At 39.8% G+C, this 22,983-nt stretch overlaps 2 protein-coding genes across 12 annotated transcripts in view; both read right to left on the bottom strand.

The window, feature by feature from the left end:
* The window catches only part of Neil3 (nei-like DNA glycosylase 3), a 59,261-nt gene extending 40,064 nt beyond the window's left edge, over window positions 1-19,197 (bottom strand). For 11 of the 12 annotated variants that reach the window (XM_087587852.1, XM_087587853.1, XM_087587854.1 and 8 more), the window contains exon 1: window positions 18,932-19,168. Coding sequence is in view for 7 of the 12 variants with exons in the window: in XM_087587846.1 (XP_087443972.1) it covers window positions 18,932-19,087 (156 nt within the window). In the remaining 5 variants the exon portion in view is untranslated. 12 annotated transcript variants of the gene reach the window in all.
* Erich1 (glutamate-rich 1) overlaps window positions 1-22,983 on the bottom strand; it is a gene marked incomplete at its 5' end in the record, with an annotated part of 52,793,804 nt that overhangs the window by 37,242,809 nt on the left and 15,528,012 nt on the right.

Here is a 22,983-nt window from a genome sequence, read left to right as displayed (position 1 = left end):
CCCATAACTCCTAAGGAAATAGAAGCAGTCATTAAATGTCTCCCAACCAAAAAGAGCCCAGGTCCAGACGTGTTTAGTGCAGAATTCTATCAAACCTTCATAGAAGACCTCATACGAATATTATCCAAACTATTCCACAAAATTGAAACAGATGGATCACTACCGAATACCTTCTACGAAGCCACAAATACTCTTATACCTAAACCACACAAAGACACAAGAAAGAAAGAGAACTTCAGACCAATTTCCCTTATGAATATAGACGCAAAAATACTCAATAAAATTCTGGCAAACCGAATCCAAGAGCACATCAAAACAATCATCCACCATGACCAAGTAGGCTTCATCCCAGGCATGCAGGGATGGTTTAATATACGGAAAACCATCAACATGATCCATTATATAAACAAACTGAAAGAACAAAACCACATGATCATTTCATTAGACGCTGAGAAAGCATTTGACAAAATTCAACACCCCTTCATGATAAAAGTCCTGGAAAGAATAGGAATTCAAGGCCCATACCTGAACATAGTAAAAGCCATATACAACAAACCAGTTGCTAACGTTAAACTAAATGGAGAGAAACTTGAAGCAATCCCACTAAAATCAGGGACTAGACAAGGCTGCCCACTCTCTCCCTACTTATTCAATATAGTTCTTGAAGTTCTAGCCAGAGCAATCAGACATCAAAAGGAGGTCAAGGGGATACAGATCGGAGGAGAAGAAGTCAAAATATCACTATTTGCAGATGATGTGATAGTATATTTAAGTGATCCCAAAAGTTCCACCAGAGAACTACTAAAGCTGATAAACAACTTCAGCAAAATGGCTGGGTATAAAATTAACTCAAATAAATCAGTTGCCTTCCTCTATACAAAAGAGAAACAAGCCGAGAAAGAAATTAGGGAAACGACACCCTTCATAATAAACCCAAAAATATAAAGTACCTCGGTGTGACTTTAACCAAGCAAGTAAAAGATCTGTACAATAAGAACTTCAAGACACTGAAGAAGGAAATTGAAGAAGACCTCAGAAGATGGAAAGATCTCCCATGCTCATGGATTGGCAGGATTAATATAGTAAAAATGGCCACTTTACCAAAAGCAATCTACAGATTCAATGCAATCCCCATCAAAATACCAATCCAATTCTTCAAAGAGTTAGACAGAACAATTTGCAAATTCATCTGGAATAACAAAAAACCCAGGATAGCTAAAGCTATACTCAACAATAAAAGGACTTCAGGGGGAATCACTATCCCTGAACTCAAGCAGTATTAAAGAGCAATAGTGATAAAAACTGCATGGTATTGGTACAGAGACAGACAGATAGACCAATGGAATAGAATTGAAGACCCAGAAATGAACCCACACACCTATGGTCACTTGATTTTTGACAAAGGAGCCAAAACCATCAAATGGAAAAAAGATAGCATTTTCAGCAAATGGTGCTGGTTCAACTGGAGGTCAACATGTAGAAGAATGCAGATCGATCCATGCTTATCACCCTGTACAAAGCTTAAGTCCAAGTGGATCAAGGACCTCCACATCAAACCAGACACACTCAAACTAATAGAAGAAAAACTAGGGAAGCATCTGGAACACATGGGCACTGGAAAAAATTTCCTAAACAAAACACCAATGGCTTACGCTCTAAGATCAAGAATCGACAAATGGGATCTCATAAAACTGCAAAGCTTCTGTAAGGCAAAGGACACTGTGGTTAGGACAAAATGGCAACCAACAGATTGGGAAAAGATCTTTACCAATCCTACAACAGATAGAGGCCTTATATCCAAAATATACAAAGAACTCAAGAAGTTAGACCGCAGGGAAACCAATAACCTTATTAAAAATGGGGTTCAGTGCTAAACAAAGAATTCACAGCTGAGGAATGCCGAATGGCTGAGAAACACCTAAAGAAATGTTCAACATCTTTAGTCATAAGGGAAATGCAAATCAAAACAACCCTGAGATTTCACCTCACACCAGTGAGAATGGCTAAGATCAAAAACTCAGGTGACAACAGATGCTGGCGAGGATGTGGAGAAAGAGGAACACTCCTCCATTGTTGGTGGGATTGCAGACTGGTACAACCATTCTGGAAATCAGTCTGGAGGTTTCTCAGAAAATTGGACATTGAACTGCCTGAGGATCCAGCTATACCTCTCTTGGGCATATACCCAAAAGATGCCCCAACATATAAAAAAGACACGTGCTCCACTATGTTCATTGCAGCCTTATTTATAATAGCCAGAAGCTGGAAAGAACCCAGATGCCCTTCAACAGAGGAATGGATACAGAAAATGTGGTACATCTACACAATGGAATATTACTCAGCTATCAAAAACAACGACTTTATGAAATTCGTAGGCAAATGGTTGGAACTGGAAAATATCATCCTGAGTGAGCTAACCCAATCACAGAAAGACATACATGGTATGCACTCATTGATAAGTGGCTATTAGCCCAAATGCTTGAATTACCCTAGATGCCTAGAACACATGAAACTCAAGACGGATGATAAAAATGTGAATGCTTCACTTCTTCTTTAAAAGGGGAACAAGAATACCCTTGGCAGGGAAGAGAGAGGCAAAGATTAAAACAGAGACTGAAGGAACACCCATTCAGAGCCTGCCCCACATGTGGCCCATACATATACAGCCACCCAATTAGACAAGATGGATGAAGCAAAGAAGTGCAGACCAACAGGAACCGGATGTAGATCTCTCCTGAGAGACACAGCCAGAATACAGCAAATATATAGGCGAATGCCAGCAGCAAACCACGGAACTGAGAATGAGACCCCCTTTGAAGGAATCAGAGAATGAACTGGAAGAGCTTGAAGGGGCTCGAGATCCCATATGAACAACAATGCCAAGCAACCAGAGCTTCCAGGGACTAAGCCACTACCTAAAGACTATACATGGACTGACCCTGGACTCTGACCTCATAGGTAGCAATGAATATCCTAGTAAGAGCACCAGTGGAAGGGGAAGCCCCGGGTCCTGCTAAGACTGAACCCCCAGTGAACTAGACTGGTGGGGAGAGGGCGGCAATGGGGGGAGGGTTGGGAGGGGAACACCCATAAGGAAGGGGAGGGGGGAGGGGGATGTTTGCCCGGATACCGGGAAAGGGAATAACACTCGAAATGTATATAAGAAATACTCAAGTTAATAAAAAATAAATAAAATGTAAAAAAAGAAAAAAAGAAAGCTAATAAGTAAGATGTCTTCTTCCCATGGTTTGTGGAAGATGAGAACTGAAGTCTGGCATCAGAGTAGGGAGTCTAATTCAAGATCTGCCCCAGAATGTTAATATTATGAACATAATGTTACCACAAAGAAAAGGAAATTTATTTTCTCATCAGCCTTCCCAAACCAAACAGTATAGCTGGAAGTGCAAGTCATGTAATCACAAATATAACGTGAAACATAAACACACACTACAGGTTCTTTTGTGGGGGAAGGTAAGGAATGGGATTTGGTTTAGATACCGATAATGTTTGTTTTCTTAAACTTGGCAGTATGGATAGTGTTCCTTATATCATGCTTTATTGTTTATACACGTTTCATAGGCAGCATTTAATGAACTCAAAATATAATAAAATATTAAATATATATATATATATATATATATATATATATATATCTCGAGGTAAAATAAGGGAGGATGGAGAGATAGCTCAGTGGTTAGGAATACTTGTTGCTGTAACAAAGGACTCAGATTGGCTCCTAGGACCTAAATTGAACTAGAGGATCTTATGCTTTTTTTTTCTGATCTGTGTGAATGTATGGCACATACAAAGTGCACATGCATAACACAGGTAAGGTACTCATGCATACAAAATAAAAATAAATGCATTTTTACAAAAGATAAAACAAGCACAGGTGATAACCGCACATTTTTTAAAAGATTTTTTATATTATTTTTAGTGTTTTAGTGTGCATGTGGCAGTGAGAGGGGGTGGGGATTGAGTAGTGTGGTAGTCAAGGCCAGAAAGAGTATTGATCCTTTGGAGCTAGAATTACACACATTTATGAGGCACCCGGTGTGGATACTGGGATCCTACTCAGGTCCCTGGAGGAGCACCAAGTGTTATTCACTGTGAGAGCTTTTCTCTAAGCCCCAACCTATAGATTTTAAATTTTGACATTGTATTTCTGTCCATCTATGAGCTTAGACACGTGTGGATTCAATGTTGCATACCAACCCACTGGTGTCAGAAGAAGGATTCTGGTTTCCTTTCCCCTCATTCTGTCTTCTTTTCCTCTGAGTCAGCAGTCTTTCTCTGAACCAGAGGCTTGTGTTCTCTCAGCTAGGTTGAAATCCACCAAACCAAAGATTTGTAACCACTTATGACTGGGTTACAGGTACTAGAAGGGATGCTCAACAGGGTGGGTGCTGAGATCTGAGTTCCGATCCTCATAATACTGCACTAAATGCTCTACAATGCTCCAGCTCTCCCTCTGAACCACAACTACACACACACACATTACATGTTAGTACACATTAACTCTTAATCTTGGATAATCACTCATTCACTTCTAATTTCTTTTTCTTTCTTCTCAAAAGGCTAATGGTTGCTCAGAAGATTTTGAATATCAGAGGAAAAAAACCTCTTGCCTTCAGTTTCAGGGAAGTAATATTCTCCCACCATTTTCAAACTTTTGGCTTATGAATATGTGTTATTCTAAGTGCTTCACTGTAATATGTCTAGTCTTCATTTTATTAAGTTGGTCTTTGTTCTAAAAGAAGGGAAGAAACTATGGTGTTTATGTCTGAGAAATAACAAGTGGATTTGGAAGAGAACTGAGAACAGCCATTCTCCCACTATTTGAGGTTGCAGCAGACATGGCTCATGGCAGAATTTTCCACTGCCTAAAGTTCAAGGAAGTTTAAAGGGATTTTAAGCCTGTCATTTATCTTTACTTTTCTTTTCCTTTTCTCCCTTTGTCTATCTCATTATGTAGCATTGACTATCTGGAACTTACGACGAACACCAGGCTGATCTCAAACTCACAAAGATTCTGTCTCATCCTTCCAAGTGCTTGTTATTAAAGATATGTGCCACCATTAAGGATTTCCATCCTGTCATTTGTGGTAAGTACTGGGAAATTAGTTTCAGACTCAGAATGATTGATAAACATAGACAAACAATATTAAAAGCAAAAGCATTCTGAGTTCTGCATAAAACATAGGAAAAAACTCAGAGATTCTAGCATTAGGTATTACTGGTCCAGTTGTTACCATATCCTTAGAACTTCTGCTTCTAAATTCTCTTCTGTTTCAGAAATGCCAGGACCAACCATGGCTTGGAGAGGTGTTCTGAGAGAAGGGGTGTTTGAGGGCAGAAAGAAAAAAACAGAAAGAAAGAAAGAAAGAAAGAAAGAAAGAAAGAAAGAAAGAAAGAAAGAAAGAAAGAAAGAAAGGAAGGAAGGAAGGAAGGAAGGAAGGAAGAGAGAGAGAGAGAGAGAAGAAAAGAAAAGAAGAGAAGAGAAGAGAAAAGAAAAGAAAAGAAAAAACTACTAGTCAAATCGTGGGTTCAACGTGGCAGCCTATGTTCTACTGGGATGTCTTTCCAGACTAATCTCTGTAGATAGCTCTTGGCTCTATAGTGTGCAAGAGACAGCTCTTTAGACTGCTCTGCTCTCTCTCTCTCTCTCTCTCTCTCTCTCTCTCTCTCTCTCTCTCTCTCTCTCTCTCTCTCTCTCTCCCTGTGTGTGTGTGTGTGTGTTGTGTGTGTGTTGTTCTGCTCTGCTCTAGACAGCCTTTTTCTTGCATTCTAAAAAAAAAAAACAAAAAACAAAAAAAAAAAAACCTCTCTAGTTGAGACAGCTAGTTTTCTGCTCAAGATAGCTTTCTTTGGTTGAGACAGTTCTCTCTGTTAGTAAAAATTCTAAAAGCTCCTGCATATGTCATGGGTTTTCAGACCAAAGTCAAAAAAAAAAAAAAAAAGAAAAGAAAGTTGGCTTTTCTGACCAAGTCAGAAATCCTGTTAGAAAAATTCTAAAAGTAATTCTTCAGCTTTCTAATCAAATCAGAAGGCTAAAAAAATTCCCAAAGAATTGTGTTCGATTGCTGCTTGAAAACATTCTAAAAAAATCTCTTTTAGCTAAGTAATTCTTGGGATTTCTGACCTCAGAAATCATGTTAAAAAAATTCTTGAAGAGAGCTGTGTTCATTCTCCAGAGATCTCCAGATAAGGTCAGCTCCACTAGAGAAGAATTCTAAACAGCAAGAACAATTTTTTTTTAACATTGCAAAAGAATTCAGAGATCAGCCTGCCTCTGTTAAGAACAAACAATAAGCTAACTGGATGGGTCCCTGCTCTGGAATTACCATTCAGACCATGTCTGGACCTAAATTCACTCTATCCCAGGCTGACCTGGAACTCAGGAATCTTCCAGCATTTATATCTGCCTGTTTTTCTGACATGCTGGTTCATAGTGTGGCTGTCTCTCTTCTTTTAGGTCTGTGAAATTTCTTATACAATTCATATTGCATCCTGATATTTTTGTGTAATTGAGAAGTTACATATTTTGAACTCACGTTTTAGAGTTCTTTTCACTGAAAGTCCCAGTGTTTACCATTTTGCTGAGACATAGACACATCCTAGACTCCCGGACAGTGCAATCTCTATTTTTATGGAGTCATTAACATTAACAGGAAAGACACTCCTCGGAGGAAGATGAAATATGCAGATTATTATACAAACAAGCCTTATGCACATAGCAGCCATCCATACTCATGGAGGCCCATGCCCTGTTGACCCTGTCCCAAGGATGGGAGCCATGTCATTTCACCCCCACTACAGCCACGCCAGACTCTGCACAGAAATGAACTCGAGGTCTTATGAGAGACTCATTAACACGTACTAGAAAGGTGGGCTAGAGTACTCATTGAAGGGAAAATATTCATTCCCTTGAGCTTTGTTTTTATAAATGACTGTGTAACTGTCCTAAAGCAACAAACAAGAAGAGTCTTTCCTTTCTGTCCTAGAGTCTCTAAGCCACTTACATATACTTCAAGCCAAGTATAGACTACAATAGCATATTTCAAGATAGGTTCCTATAGCAACCAATTAGTATGTACAAAGTTTTTTTTTAAGATGGCCACTTAAACATTATTTTTCTTTCAATCAAGTATGGGGGGAAACCTTAAGGACACTTTTAAGATAATGAAATACAGAGCAGACAGAGATTTATTATAAGTAACTTTTATATAAGTATAGACTAGGCCATATCTTCAGGTTCTCAGATTAGAACCCTTAGTTTCATATTAACTTTTCACTTATAAATTTATGGCTCAGAACCTTTTTTTTTCACCATTGCAATGTCAACTACCTCTTATCCAGTCCTATAAATTCTTTATTAGTATCTGGTTTTAACCATACGTACCCTCTGAAATATTCTATTAGATTTCCAGCAGAGTGTTAGTGATGAATCATACCAATACCCACAGGCACACACACACACACACAGACACAACACAGACATGCCTACACTCATGGTAGGTTCCCCCCATACTGGATTCAAAGAAAAATAGCTCCTTGTGCTTTGCGCTCATCTGGATCATGCTTTTAAAAGTTAAATATCCTCTGGCGTCAGAGATGTGTGCAGAGTGCAGTCTCTTCTGGTTTCCCAGGCCTGTCTGCCTCTCTGTAGGTTTAGCTCTCCCTCCCACGGGATTTGGGTGCAGAGAACTGTTTATCCTGTCTGTCCCTTCAGGTTCCCGCGGTGTCTCAGGCACAGGGGTCCTGCCGCTCCTGGGCCCTCCCCCACGGGAACCCAGAGGCAGTAACACCAGTGAGAATGGCTAAGATCAAAAACTCAGGTGACAGCAGATGCTGGCGAGGATGCGGAGAAAGAGGAACACTCCTCCATTGTTGGTGGGATTGCAGACTGGTACAACCATTCTGGAAATCAGTCTGGAGGTTCCTCAGAAAATTGGACATTGAACTGCCTGAGGATCCAGCTATACCTCTCTTGGGCATATACCCAAAAGATGCCCCAACATATAAAAAAGACACATGCTCCACTATGTTCATCGCAGCCTTATTTATAATAGCCAGAAGCTGGAAAGAACCCAGATGCCCTTCAACAGAGGAATGGATACAGAAAATGTGGTACATCTACACAATGGAATATTACTCAGCTATCAAAAACAACGACTTTATGAAATTCGTAGGCAAATGGTTGGAACTGGAAAATATCATCCTGAGTGAGCTAACCCAATCACAGAAAGACATACATGGTATGCACTCTTTGATAAGTGGCTATTAGCCCAAATGCTTGAATTACCCTAGATGCCTAGAACACATGAAACTCAAGATGGATGATCAAAATGTGAATGCTTCACTCCCTCTTTAAAAGAGGAACAAGAATACCCTTGGCAGGGAATAGAGAGGCAAAGATTAAAACAGATACAGAAGGAACACCCATTCAGAGCCTGCCCCACATGTGGCCCATACATATACAGCCACCCAATTAGACAAGATGGATGAAGCAAAGAAGTGCAGGCAGACAGGAGCCGCATGTAGATCTTTCCTGAGAGACACAGCCAGAATACAGCAAACACAGAGGCGTATGCCAGCAACAAACCACTGAACTGAGAATAGGACCCCCGTTGAAGGAATCAGAGAAAGAACTGGAAGAGCTTGAAGGGGCTCGAGACCCCATATGTACAACAATGCCAAGCAACCAGAGCTTCCAGGGACTAAGCCACTACCTAAAGACTATACATGGACTGACCCTGGACTCTGACGTCATAGGTAGCAATGAATATCCTAGTAAGAGCACCAGTGGAAGGGGAAGCCCCGGGTCCTGCTAAGACTGAACCCCCAGTGAACTAGATTGTTGGGGGGAGGGCGGCAATGGGGGGAGGATGGGGAGGGGAACACCCATAAAGAAGGGGAGGGGGAGGGGGATGTTTGCCCGGAAACCGGGAAAGGGAATAACACTCGAAATGTATATAAGAAATACTCAAGTTAATAAAAAAAAAAGTTAAATATCAAACTTACCATCTACCCCAATATCTGACCAATTATAAATCCTTTCCATAAGGTACTACACTGCTACTTTTCACCTTAGGGTCCTCTACCACGTTGCCCAGCTTCCATTCCCTACATGGGAACACACATAATTAGGTGGTTCCGACTACCCATCAACTCTCTGTCCAGATTTTTTTCCTTCTTTCCCTCACCCAGTTCTGACTTCACAAAGTTTTATAATGGTTTTTGGCAAAGGCTCAAATGCTGTCACAATACCAAACTAAACAGTCAATGAGTCCTAATTGTCTCATGTGAAGTCTCCTCAAATTGCTAAATTAACAGCTTTGACAAGAACGTACATCATTTACATAAAAACTGTAGATGCCAACAGCTATGACAGTTCATGTTATTCTCTTTGCTCTGTCTACAACTGACATCCTCTGACAACCAAAGTGGTACATGACATCTAGAAAGACAACCCTTTCTGCTAAAAATGGTTGATTCATGGCTGTTTAAGTGGATTAGTTCATTTCAGAAAAGTTTATTGACTTCTTTGTATATTTCAGGTTGTGTTCTAGAAGCTGGGCGTATATCTGTTAAGTAAAACAAATTAGATTACTCCAAACTGTAGAGTTTATACTGTAGTAGAGGAAAAGGCAAGGAAGAGAGTAGAGAATAAGGTTGGGAGCAGGGGTGCAGCAGATTGCAGTTTTAAAGGGGGACACCACAATCTCACTGGGGAACTGGCATTTGCTCAAGTTTTAAATGAGGTAAGGGAGTGATTCATGGCTTTGGAATATGCAGTAACAATGCAATGCCTTTCTTGTGTCATAGGCTAGGGTGGCCATGGCAGAGGACCAGTGGGATGAGATAAGTAGATTTGACATACAAAAGGAATCAGATTGTGTGGCCCGAGGACCAATTTAAGGAGTTTTTGGTTTTTTTTTTTTCTTCTTCTCCGTAATGGAGTAGAACAATAATATGACCTACATTAGTATTTGAAATGCACTCGGTGGCTGCTAGGCACAATGTTGTCTGAAGAAGCTCAAGATAAAAGCCTTAATATTTCTTATGAGACAACTGCAGAGATCCAGCTGAGAAACACAGGATCTGGATCAGTAAGATGTAGCGGGGCTAGAAACGGACAAATTGTTAAACTTATTTTGAAAATCAAACAAGTATTTGCAGACAAATTGAAGGTGGAACAGGAGAGATCCAAGATGACGAGTTTGGGGCGCAGATAATAAGAAAGAAAAGGTACAGAGAGACCGGGGGAGCAGAGAGGAAGGGAAAAGCAGGTTTGGTTTTAAGGCATGTTAAAGTTGAGCTATCTCTTAGGAAAACATCAAGAAGATAAATATGGGATTCAGGGGTTTGGGAGATAACCGAACTTGAAGCTATAAATTTTCTTTAGTGTTCTGCAGAGAAACTGTCTAAAACAGTGATGTTAGATGAGATAGAAGGGACGATGTACACATAAACAGCACGAGCACAACAGAGATCTAGGGTCCTAGAGTTAAGCTGTTGGAAGGAGGCAGGACTGGCGAAGAAGGCTTATGACGTCAGGAAAGGAGTACAGGGAAGCAACCACGCATGGAGCTAGCAAGGCGAGAACAAAACCCAGCAAGTGAGGCATTCCAGGAGCATCTCAAAACTACATTTCAAGGAAGAGGACACGTCAAGGGCCACTGACAAACTGAGTAAGACAGAGTCTGAGCCTCGACCCCAGACTCGTCCACACAGGAGTAATCCACAGCAAGAGTTGTAGGGATGGAATAATGGCAAAAACCTGATTAGAGTAGGAGGACTGAGAGATCGTGGAGAACAGGACTGGCTGCGGGAAAATAGAGCAAACTCACAAAGCGCACAAAACACAAACTTGGGGAACTCGTGAGGAAACGGAGACAGGCAACTGTGTGCTTGTTTTGAGATGACTCATGTTTGTCTATGGCTGGCAAAGATTCAGGAATGGACAGCGATCACAGAGCAGCTGCAGTACTTTTTTTTTAAGGCAAGCAGGAAGGTTCAAGGTCACACACAGTTTAATATCAGGATGGAGGGCAGAGGAAACAGATATAAATGAGAGTCCGTATGAAGTCATGCGTGTATTATTTGTCTACTGATTGATTACGTTTTCTGAGTAAACTAGGAAATAAGATTATCCACTAAAGGAAACGGGGACCCAAGGAATGTAGATCCTCAAAAATTATGTGCAGTATGTAATAATGCTACTCCAACTCATTGTTCTTGGGTTGGAGCCAATGTCCTCATACAAACGGTGCCACCTGCTCCATCCTGGGATCTGAAATCTGCCCAAAGACATCTAGACAGCATTGAAATCTCCTGGATAGCATGCAAGGCACTCCTACTTATCCCAACTAAATCTCATTAGTTAATAGTCCTAATGTCAATGAAAGAACATGCTCTGATTTAGCTAGATAAGTAAGTTGTCTAGTTAAATCTTGTGCTTGCCCACATCTAACTCTCCTAATTTTTTTAATCATGTAGATTTTGAAAACCTGTCTTGTCTCTGACACAAGTTTTATAACTTATAAGGACAACTGTCCCACTGTCAGAACACTTTAATTCATCAGTATGTGCCACTATTTATTGTTTTAATTGAAGAACCAAAATATTTATAAGTAAGATTCATATCTCATTTTAGCATCTTTTAATGTCAAACCACTATATGATATATATTTCAAAAGGAACCTATAAAAAAATAAAAGGGCAAACATGAGTTTTAATAGAAATCTGAACATTTTGCCCCAACATTAAAATACCCAGAGCTCGAATAACACCTGTTAGGGACAGATCCAATCATGTTCATAGTGATGATTTTTCTCAGGTGACTTCTAACCATGTGCTAGGTGACTAACTATACAGAACATACAAAGAGAAGGAAGAATATGGCTCCAGGTATAATCTACAAAGAACACATAGAACACCACACTTGGGGATTTATTTCAACAAATCCTTGTTGCCTTGTACTCCTAAACACACACACACACACACACACACACACACACACACACACACACACTCACACATACACACATACAGACACACACACACACAAACACATACACACACATACACACACACACAGTGTAGTAATCACTCACACATGAAGGGTTGTCCTAGAGCACCAATCAGTACATCTATTTTAACTATCAGAAACTGAAAAGATCCAAACATGAAAATTTTGTCAATTTAGTATTATAAAGCAAAGCCTTGGTGGATTGTCCTTCAAGCATTTATAAACACTGGACTCCACACTTATTAAGGACTACGACCATATGCCCTTGCAAATCAATTCTGCTGTGCCTAGGAGGAGGAATCCAAAAATATAAAGGCCAATATGCTTAAAATGCATGAGACCATTATACATCTTTACACAGCTGTCAGTGTGAAGTGAAATATGTTGTTGTGGCTGAGAGAGCCTCAGAAAGCCTCAAACCAACTCCTTAAAGGTATAATACATGTCTCTCTTGCTCTACTGGTATTGTATCCTATTCTCCATAGCCCAAAACAATATACATTATAACATCAAAGAAAAATTGAAAATAGTTATGAAATTAAAGGTTCTACCAGGTTAAAAAAAGTTTACTGCCCAATAAACATCCAAGGCCTAATGTAGGTGGTAGTGGAAGAGCAGGCCAAGGAATGAACAGAGATGAGGAAATATTTATTTATGAAAAAGCAATGACCTGAAACTATCAAATGACTTCAGCACAGCAGAAAGTCACCCAGCCATCGATGCCGTGACCTTAGCTTGGATATGTTTTAAAGAATTGGCTATTTTTCTTTTTTACCTGATTAGGTAGCTGGGAATTAAAGTGAAATGTTGACATAGCTCCTTTCTTCTATACATATACCTAGTCTACAAACCTCTCTTCCATTCGTGTGTGTGTGTGTGTGTGTGTGTGTGTGTGTGTGTGTGTGTGTGTGTATACAGTCTGTAAAGCTTTTTGGCTCTCACATTTTCCTATTTGCCTACCTGGGGATCTGAGTAATCTTGAGGCTTTCTGCTGGGCACACTGAGGTTTTCTTTGTCACTGCCACGTACTCCTTACACTGAATCACTATGTACCTGTGACTTTATTCTCCTCCATCTATAGAAGTTCCCTGGGGCAGTGACTCTGTTCAGGTAATATCCCCAAGGGCTTTCCCTTGTCTGGGGATATTTGTAGTATTCTTGGAATTAAACAGGTCCTTTGTCCCTTCTCTCCTAAAATCAGGACTGGATTGAAAATATAGAACTTCTGCCTCCACCCCCATGCCTTTTTTACAATTACCATAACCAAAATTTCTTGCCAAAAAAAATAAATAAATAAAAGAGAGAGAGAAGAGAAAGCAATCTTTTATTATCTAATTATGTGCAGTAGAAAAAACAATTCTCATTATTATCAAATGCTATAAGGAAGCTAACATCTATGCCCACTCCCTCATGTTTCCCATAAAGTAGAAAATTGTATATTCCATAGGCTCTTTTCGAATCAGAATGGTTCACGTTTAGCAGCCAAACCCATAGAACCCCATCCCACCGTGCTTTTAGCTTCTGACAGATTCATTTGGCATTCAAACGGTGGCTTTAAAAAGTACTCAGATATTCCATTCTTGAGGGAAAATTATATATAAAGATCACTTTTAAATTTAGGTGATCTGTTATGCAGGTGCTTTGCCCAAGACAACTGATTGCCAAGGCACTGTCATTTTTAAATCATCAACTATACATAACACTCAGGACAAAATAAAAGGTCACTTATGCTTGAGTATGTATCACAAGCAGTATTCACTGCTGCTTTTGCACCATCTCATTTTATGAGCTTTTGCCTACAGACTGGGCAAGGCTTTTGCAATAAACCTGAGACATTTACAAGATATTCGCTTGTCCTGCTGCGGAATCTAAGGTTATCACCTCTTTCTACAAGCTTCTGCTGCCCAGACAAATTCAAAAATTAATTTCCAGAAGGCTATTATCTTTGCTATAACTATACACAATTGCCCAATACGTACTTGACTTTCTCATGTTGACCCTTATAATCCTGTTACTGTGTTATTTGAACGTTTGAATGTTTTTCTTTCTTTGTCCGAAATAGAGACGAGAATTTCCGTTGCCACAATTTTAAGTATGATTGAGTAGGGTTCACCTTCCCATTTTCAAGTGGTTTAATAATATGAAATCTTCAAAACAACATATATTTTCAGAGACAGCACATGATTTATTGCACTGATTACCATTTATCTTGCCTATCCATGGGTGAACCGAGAAGATGAACTTTTCAAAGCAGAATGAGACTTTTTCCTAGACAAATGTTTTGACTCTCATTTAGTTGCATATTGTTGCCACAGAGAATGGCTTATTCACTATCATAGTCTCAGTAATATATGTTTTTAAATTATAGGTCACTTGTCTATCAATCTAAAGCCTTCAAACCCCTAATTTCAGAAATGGCCCCTAGGGTCCAAAATAATGTCTTTAGGACCATACATGAAAATGTCTTCCATACCCTTGAGGACTTCTGTGGAGTCTACATACTCTGTGCCTCACCTGAAGATACAAAAGATCATACACTCCTCATAAAAGAGGGCCTTCTAACATATTCTAACAAAATTGGGTCTGCTGAGAAAGCTGTGCTCCAGGAAAAAGAGGAGTAAGCACAAAAATGTTTGTCTTGCTAAATACTAAGCTAGGAGTTTTCAGGTCCTCTAACTTAACCTTGATCAAACAAAGTAAGATGTGAGTATAAGCGTCTCCAGATGAGGATGTAGCGAAAGGAAGGATGAGCAGATGTTCTCTACAGCATCTGGAACAGTGTTGGATCAAAGCTAAAACAGCCACAGACACTTATGACTTTCATCTGAATTAAAAATAGAACTACTTCCTTACCCTTCATTTCCTGAGTCATTTCCTGAGCGGGTGCTAATAATGACCTTGCATTTCCAGGAAAGCTGTTATCAATATTCACTTAAAAGGCAAGAAGTAGATGGTGCATGCTCTATAAAATATATAGAAAACCCATTTGGATATTTAATTAGTTCATTCTTTCAAAAGGCAAGAAAGACATCTATGTGATTTTCTTTTTCTAACTCGAACAAGGGGAAACTTTTACTGTGAGTCATCTGTACTTTGATGATAGAGGTCTCCAAATGACACATACAACTAAAAGTTTATATAGTCATAAAAAGAGACTGCAGTTAGAGGCTTAAAAAAATACTTAGCCATTTTACATTATTCAGAGTTTGCTTTTCTCTATCCATTCAATTTATATTTAAATGCCTAGATTGTTCATGATGCTCTAAAGGATCACACAGATGGTAAAATATAGGTAGCACATTATATACATGTATGAAATCTTAAAGAATCATCAGAAAAATCAGTGCATGCTTCAAACTGATAAATGCTTACAAATAGACTATTCCATTTTTGTGGAAGGAGAATAAAAGCACATGCAAATTACACACTGATTTCACTAAAATATCATAACCACTCAACAATTACCATTGGTAGATGGACTCCACAAAGCTCAGTAGCCTGACATTTTTATTTGCATTCTGATAATTGTTTCTTATCACAGGGCTCCAAAGCTCCAGCAGAGTCTGACAAAATGTTCTTACACAGTTGCTTGGTTTTAAGCTGACAAGATTGCAGGCCACAACTTAGAGAAGTAATACAGTGTGCTATGCGAATGACTGACAGATACCAAGATCTTCTACATCAGCATTCTTCCAAATAAGAACCGGTTGTCGCAGGGTGGGGCAGGGGTTGGGGAAGGTTTAGTGGATTTCCCATGGACTCTAAACTAGAACAAAGAGAAATGGTGTATGATAAACAGAGTAAGTAGTTCACTCTGGCAGTAGCTCCCGAGGTGAGATATTTTATGTTGGTTTTTGGAGTAATGATTATCTGAAGTTTGAATCTTTTATTTTAAGTGGCCACTTAATATTTCTTTGGCTCTCCTTTGTTATTTCTCATATTTATTATACTGTAAAGAATACAGTATGCAATTATTTTTAAATGCTGTTTTGAGGAAACTAATCATTTCAAGCCAGTAGTAGAACCATTAAGTAGCTTTAGCTCTTCGGCAACTACGCCTAGGAAACCAAGGATCATCTGTTACAATAATGATCTTGCCAGAAGTTTGTGACAGCGGTCCATATTTTAATGAAATTTAATACGGATCCAACATCACTCTCAAATGCAAAAGACTGTTGATATTTACAAAGGTTATTTTTATGCTTTTTTAGACCAAAAATCCAGAAGATGAAGCTACAACAGCGTATTTAGAATTCTACAGAAAGCCACATTATTAATTCCATATTGATCTTCAATCAATGTCAATAGAAGCAGATCCTTCCTCCTAATCACACAGCTCTATTCCAATAATTAGTTCTTCTTTCTCTTAAGGCATTACCCATTATAGCTTTAAATGCAGGGCTATTTATTTGTGGAATATAGCTTAGTGAGTATAGCGTTGCCAAGTGAATCTAATCACTGCTCAACCATTAATAAAGCACTTATATTAGGCTATCTAGATGCACTCGTTGGTGCCATCTGAACGCAGAAATGAAGAGAATTATCAGAGCAGATAATTGACTGAGGTGAACAAAATTTAAATGGTGGAGGACACAGCCAAAACCCAAGGTCATACTTTTTCAGTCAATAAGGAGAGCTATCACGTACAGGGCCTATGGTACACATTGCAGTAACCACTCTATGACTGGATCTTTTATTACTGACAGTAGCTATAAGATACATAAAAGGAGATACACGAAGGGAGACCAAACCTTGGCCTGACACCTTACTACATGTGACAGTGCTCAATTGATTTAAATTCACCTTGAATCCCACGCTTCTTTTTCGGTAGCATTAGGTTTATCTTTATTGTAGAATTATTCTTTCTCATGACAAACTGTACTTCATGCTTTGTCACAGATAATTAAAATAAATTTAACATGAATTATTAATACTATTTTCTCTAAATTCCACTGAGGTGACCATTAAAACATTAATCTTGGTTTCTTACAACAGGATTCTTATTTTTATCAAGATTTATAACTTTTCATGAATACGTTTTTATAGATAGAACAGGTTTTATTTTGCCAGTAACTAGCAAAGAGTTTATCACAAAACATTAATGTTGAATGACATAAATCATAGCATCAATGAGGATGTTCTTCATCTCTTAGGCATTGCTCAGGGCAACAGCCTTTATTTCTAAAACAGTGGCTGGCTTATTTCACTTAATCTCTACCACCAGCAGCTGAGCCTAAGCTCCTCACTTGGGTCACTACAATGCCTACTTGAGATTTCTTCCCATGTTTTCTTCTCTGATATACAGGGTTCCAGCCAAACTATAAATGAATCTGACTACCATTCAAGGTTTCTCATGACGCCCAAGATAAAGCCCTGAATGTGACCCATTTGAGATAGCTCAGCAGGCAAGGGCACTTGTGAAGATGTGAGTTTGGTTTGGTCCCTGAAACCCACACAAGGTAAGACCTAACCTTGCAAGTTGTCCCAACTTCATATGTGCTGTAACACACACGCAAACACATTCAGCCACACAAATAATACACACAAAAAATAAATCTGACTCCGAAAACCAGAGTCCCAATTGCGGTATTTGGAGTCCTTTATAATCTACCCATTAGCTTTAATATCAGACCGCCTTCATATCTCACTCTTTTACCTACATCCTGATTTTCTTTCAGGCCCTTAAACACCAGTTTTCTGCATGAAAGGGCACACTTTTATCTCAGGAACTCTAAATCTCCTACGCTCCCTTTACATATCAGCTGTTACTTCCATAAGGAGACTTCCCTGGTCTCTCTGCATGTCCACATACTTCCTGTGAAAAGGTATCACTTTGTCATTCCTTGTGTTACCCTTTATTGAATGGCCATCCGTTTCCCCAGCTACAATATAAAGGCAGCCATATTTTTACTCCCTTGTACGTTGAGAGTAATCAAAATTTTGCTGAACGTGTGATCTTCGCCAAAACTAATACTTTAGAGAAACCATTAACATAGAGCTCTATAGTACTCTGAAATAATTTCAAGGAACACCATAATTTAAAAAGAAAAGTACAGAGCACTTGATGACACATAAAGTCAAAATAAACAGAAGCTTAACTGTTAAAAGATTCTAACGTTTTTTTCCTCCCTCAGCTTGGAAACACATCTTACTTGTTTCTTTCAAGTTGGGAGCATATGCTAATTTCATGGCAGGCAACTTCCTTCCTAAACCAAAGGCTAGGAGGAAGCTTGGCAGGAGAAATTGAAGAACAGCACAATATCACATGTATCCATGAAATACAGTTAACTACACATTTAAAGGGCTTTAAAAGCCTCGTAGTTTAATCAGAATATTTTTAGTATAGTTCTAAGTTCTTACCAAATGGCTATCCAGCCATCAGCAATGTATGCCTGACTGGCAAGCTGTGCTACAATTTGCTTTAAAAAGAAATAAATTCACTTAAGGAAACCAGAGCTGGCTTTTACTGTCCCTTCATTAGATTGCAATATTCAACTGAGTGGAGATTTTAGTGCTAAATTTTCCATGCGCCGCGTTAGAATTATATATTACTGATCAACTGCAGAATTTGGGGCAGTTCAGTCTTACAACCTGAAAAGGAAAACACACCAGACCTTGCACAAATCTGATGGTATTGTCAGTGAATGTAGACGGTAAACATCAGACAGCATCTTTTGCTGACTGCCTGTTGCAGGGTTGTAACAAAACACCTTCCACGGATCTAGCAGAGACATTGTTAGCCAGCTTCTGGCTAGGTCACTTGTTAGGTAACATAAATGTCAGGAAACAGGCTCTAGGCCACAGGGACCAGAGTAGATTGGGGATCTCAGAACCTGGGTGGTGTTTTTACTCCACTTCCCGCTAGGGGGTACCATGCGGGACACAGGAGTGACTTACCGAGCTAGTGACCTCAGCCGGGGAGGCTGCGGGGGACAAGGCAGAGCCCAAGAGGCCCTGCAGAGCTGTTCCCCGCACACCAGTCATCGCCTGTCCCGGTAGCACTCGTGCCCGAATCTTCTCTCCATTCAGTGTACATCCTGGCCCTTCCACCATCTCTGTAGGCTGCCCGGAACCCCTGCTAGTTGCAAGGCCTGACTGGAAAACAACCAGGCAACTTCACTTTCCTGTTCACACAGACTGGGCGGAGAGGAAGTTCAAATCTCCCGCGCGCCCCGCCCCGCCCCGCCCCGCCCCGCCCCGCCCCGCCCCGCCCCGCCCCGCCCCGCCCCGCCCCGCCCCGCCCCGCCCCGCTCCCACCAACCAAGCTCCTCCCGTCTGCTTCCAGGCCCGGCCCACATGGTGCCTACTCCACCCCGGGCGTCCTACGGCCCACATCACCCAGGGTTGCTGCAGTTGTCTTCCTGGGGAAGTGAGCCAGTGCCCAGTGAAAGTCTACAGAACCTGGCTCAGTGTAAGAACTTAGGGAACTGGAGGTTGAAGACTAGAAACTACGTTCGAGCTACTCAGCCCATGCTTTTTGAGCTGAAATAGATCACATTAAAACAACGGCCCAGCACTGTACTGAAGTGAAAGTGGAAAAATAAATGTGGAGATTTGTCTAGTGACTTTCTAGTATAGGGTGATAAATGGTTATAGCTGTCTACATCAGACTCAGGACTGTCTGGACTCTATATTCTGTTAACTCAAATTCATTTCTGATCTCTGTCGTTTGATGGAGAAATGTCTGAAAATGCCTTTCACCTTTGTATTGTTTATTGCTATGTAAAGAATGACATCATTAGTTATTTAAAAGTTTCAGTGAGTCAGAAGTTGGCAAAGTCCAGCTTGGTGGTTCTGACTCCACAGTTCTCTAAAGGTTACAGGGTAGGTTTGATTGTACCTAGAGGATCCACTTCTAAGAGGTTCATTTACCTGGCCTGGTAGCAGGAGGCCTTAAAGTTCTTGCCATAGACCTGCTTAGCTGTTCTCATGATGTGGCTGATCTAAGAAAGGAAGAACAAATCAACATGCAACTTATTACCTAGCAGCTGTTCTAACCTGTGAATTTCAGTCCCTTTAGGGATCAAACAAAGCTTTCACAGGGGCCACTTAAGACCATTGGAAAGCACAGATATTTATGTTACAATTCATAACACTAGCAAAATTACATTTACGAAGTAGCAATGAAAATAATCTTATGATTGGAGGGTTCGCCTCAAAATGAGGGACCATATTAAAGAGTTGCAGCATTAGAATGGTTGAGAGACACTAATTGTCCTGGTCAATTTTCTGTTGCCATAACAAAATACCTGACTGTCTCACATAGAAGAAGCAGAGAATTTCAAGATCACAGTGACAGCAGGTTGGTCATCTGGTAAATCTGGTTTTGTCTCCAAGCTGGTGACATGAGCATCACAAGGAATGAGATGTTGTGTCCTGTGTCCTACCTAGCACATTCTCTGGTTAAAAGCCAGAATAAGGACACCTAATCCTATGCTTATAAAATCATTTTGTAAAGGCCACGCTGGGAGATAAGTTCCACCATGAATTTGAGAGGAAGGACAAATGTTGACACTATACTAATCTGTTACACACACTAACTCCTCATCATCGTAAGGAAATACACTTTGGTGCACTTTTAGTACTTAGTACTCTCTAATCTAGACTGTACCAGCAATCTCTGAATTGCCTTGCCCCCTGTAATTCCTTTTCCATATTGTGTTACCAGAATAATCTTCCCCATGATTTCCTCTTCTCCACAACATATTCATTGATAACTTTATTCATGTCATTAATGGCCTCTAAAACTCATTCTCTTTAACTGTACAGTAAACAATGCCATTTTGTCATCGTTGTTGTTGTTTGGAAGGTGGCTTGTATTTTCTAAAAACTCAGCTGAAGGGCAACCCTATTCCATAACTCACGGTGTCTATTATTGTGAAGAGACACCAGGACCATGGCACCTCTTCTAAAGGAAAGCATTTATTTGGGCTTACAGTTTGGAGGCTTAGTCCATTATCACGGCAGGAAGGATGGCAGTGTACAGGCAAGCATGGTGCTGGAGAAATAACTTAGAGTTCTCCATCTTAATCAGGACTGTCTGAACTCTATATTCTGCTAACTCAAATTCATTTCTGACCTCTGTCGTTTGATGGAGAAAAGTCTGAAGTAGCCTTTCACCTTTGTATTGTTTATTGCTATCTAAAGAATGACATCATTACTTATTTAAAAGTTTCTGTGAGTCAGAAACTGAATCCTCTGAATCCTCAGGCAGCAGGAAGAGAGAGGGACACTAAGCCTGGCTTGAGCATCTAAAACTTCAAAGCCCACCCCCCGCTGGCACACTTTCTCCTGTAAGGCCACATCTACCCCATCAAGGCCAAACCTCTTAATAATGCTACTCCATCCAGGACTATGGGGGCATTGTCTTTCAAACCATCACAAGATCGGAGCCATTTAAGTGATACAAGTAGATTTTTTAAAAATGAATTACTGTTTACACAGAAGCTCTGACTCTCCCCAGGCTGCTATTTATTTTTACAAACTAGCTATTGGGTGTGGTGGTTTGGATAGGTATGGCCCCTATAGATTCATGTGTCTGAATGCTTGGTCCATAGGGACTATCATTATTAGAATGTATGACCTTGTTAGAGGAAGTGTGTCACTGTGGAGTAGGGGTTTTGAGGTCTCAAATGCTCAACCTATGCCCGATATGAAACACATCCAGTATTCTACTGGCTGCCTTCAGATCAAGATGTAGAACTCTTAGCTCCTCCAGTGCCTTCTCTATCTGCACACTGCTGTGCTTCCTGCCATGATGATAATGTACTAAACCTCTGAATTTGTAAGCCTGCTCCACTTAAATGTTTTCCCTTATAAGCTTGCCTTGCTCATGGTGCTTCTTCATAGAAATAAAACCCTAAGAAAGACATTGGGTCAACAAGATGTCTCAGAGAGTATAGGCACGTGCCACCAAACCTAATGAACTGAGTTCAATGCCTCAAATCCACATAGAGGAAGGTGGGAATCCTACAAGGTTTCCTCTAACCTGCACATATGACTGTGGCACTGTGGCATGAACTAACCCTCAGACACATACATACACACACACACACACACACACACACACACACACACACACACACACAGAGACATACACAAACACCACTAGATGTAAAAGACATTAGAATCCCAATTATTTTCATTGAGCCTGATATCTTTGCAAAATTTTCCTTTCTAACTTTACACATGTGTCAAATATGTAATTTCATCCCTTGTGGTATGATATAGAAAGAAGCCCTCAATGGATATATTTATCTAATCTATATCCCCAGAACAATCAACTAAGTTTAAGATTCATTTTTTTAAAGATGTATTTATTTTAGGTATATGAATACACTGTAGCTGTCCTCAGACACACCAGAAGAGGGCAACAGATCACATTTACAGATGGTTGTGAGCCACCATATGGTTGCTGGGAATTGAACTCAAGACCTCTGGAAGGGGAGTCAGTGCTCTTAACCTCTGAGTCATCTCTCCAGCCCTGTTTAAGATTCTTTATAAATAGCTAGTCCTACATATTTTGTATTTTGCCCACACCAAAAAAAAAAAGACACTTTGCTGTAAATATTGCTTATTATTCCCAATTCTGGGAAAACTCTGTAAATTCCAGGAATTTAGTTTCTATTTTCTTTTCCCAGAATAGACTTCGTACTTTCTGCATTTTCTTTTTTGTAGTAACTCCAAAGTTTTATCTATATATATATGTCATATATATATATATATATATTATTTATCTATTTATCTAGTCAGAGGACTAGAACCAATAGTATAACTATATCAAAAAGGAGATTGATTAAATTGGCTTATACAATTCAGAATAGTTAGTCCAACAAAGGCTGTATTCATACTGGAGAAACCAAGAACCTTTTAGATTTTCAGAACACATGAGGCCAGATATTTGAGCAGTACTAATCTGATACTGAAAACTTGGAGCAATACCAGAGATT

Source organism: Rattus norvegicus, chromosome 16, assembly GCF_021556685.1.
Source record: "Rattus norvegicus strain SHRSP/BbbUtx chromosome 16, alternate assembly SHRSP_T2T, whole genome shotgun sequence".
Taxonomy (NCBI): domain Eukaryota; kingdom Metazoa; phylum Chordata; class Mammalia; order Rodentia; family Muridae; genus Rattus; species Rattus norvegicus.
Note: the sequence above shows the minus strand (reverse complement) of the source record. Positions and strands in the feature narration are given on the sequence as shown.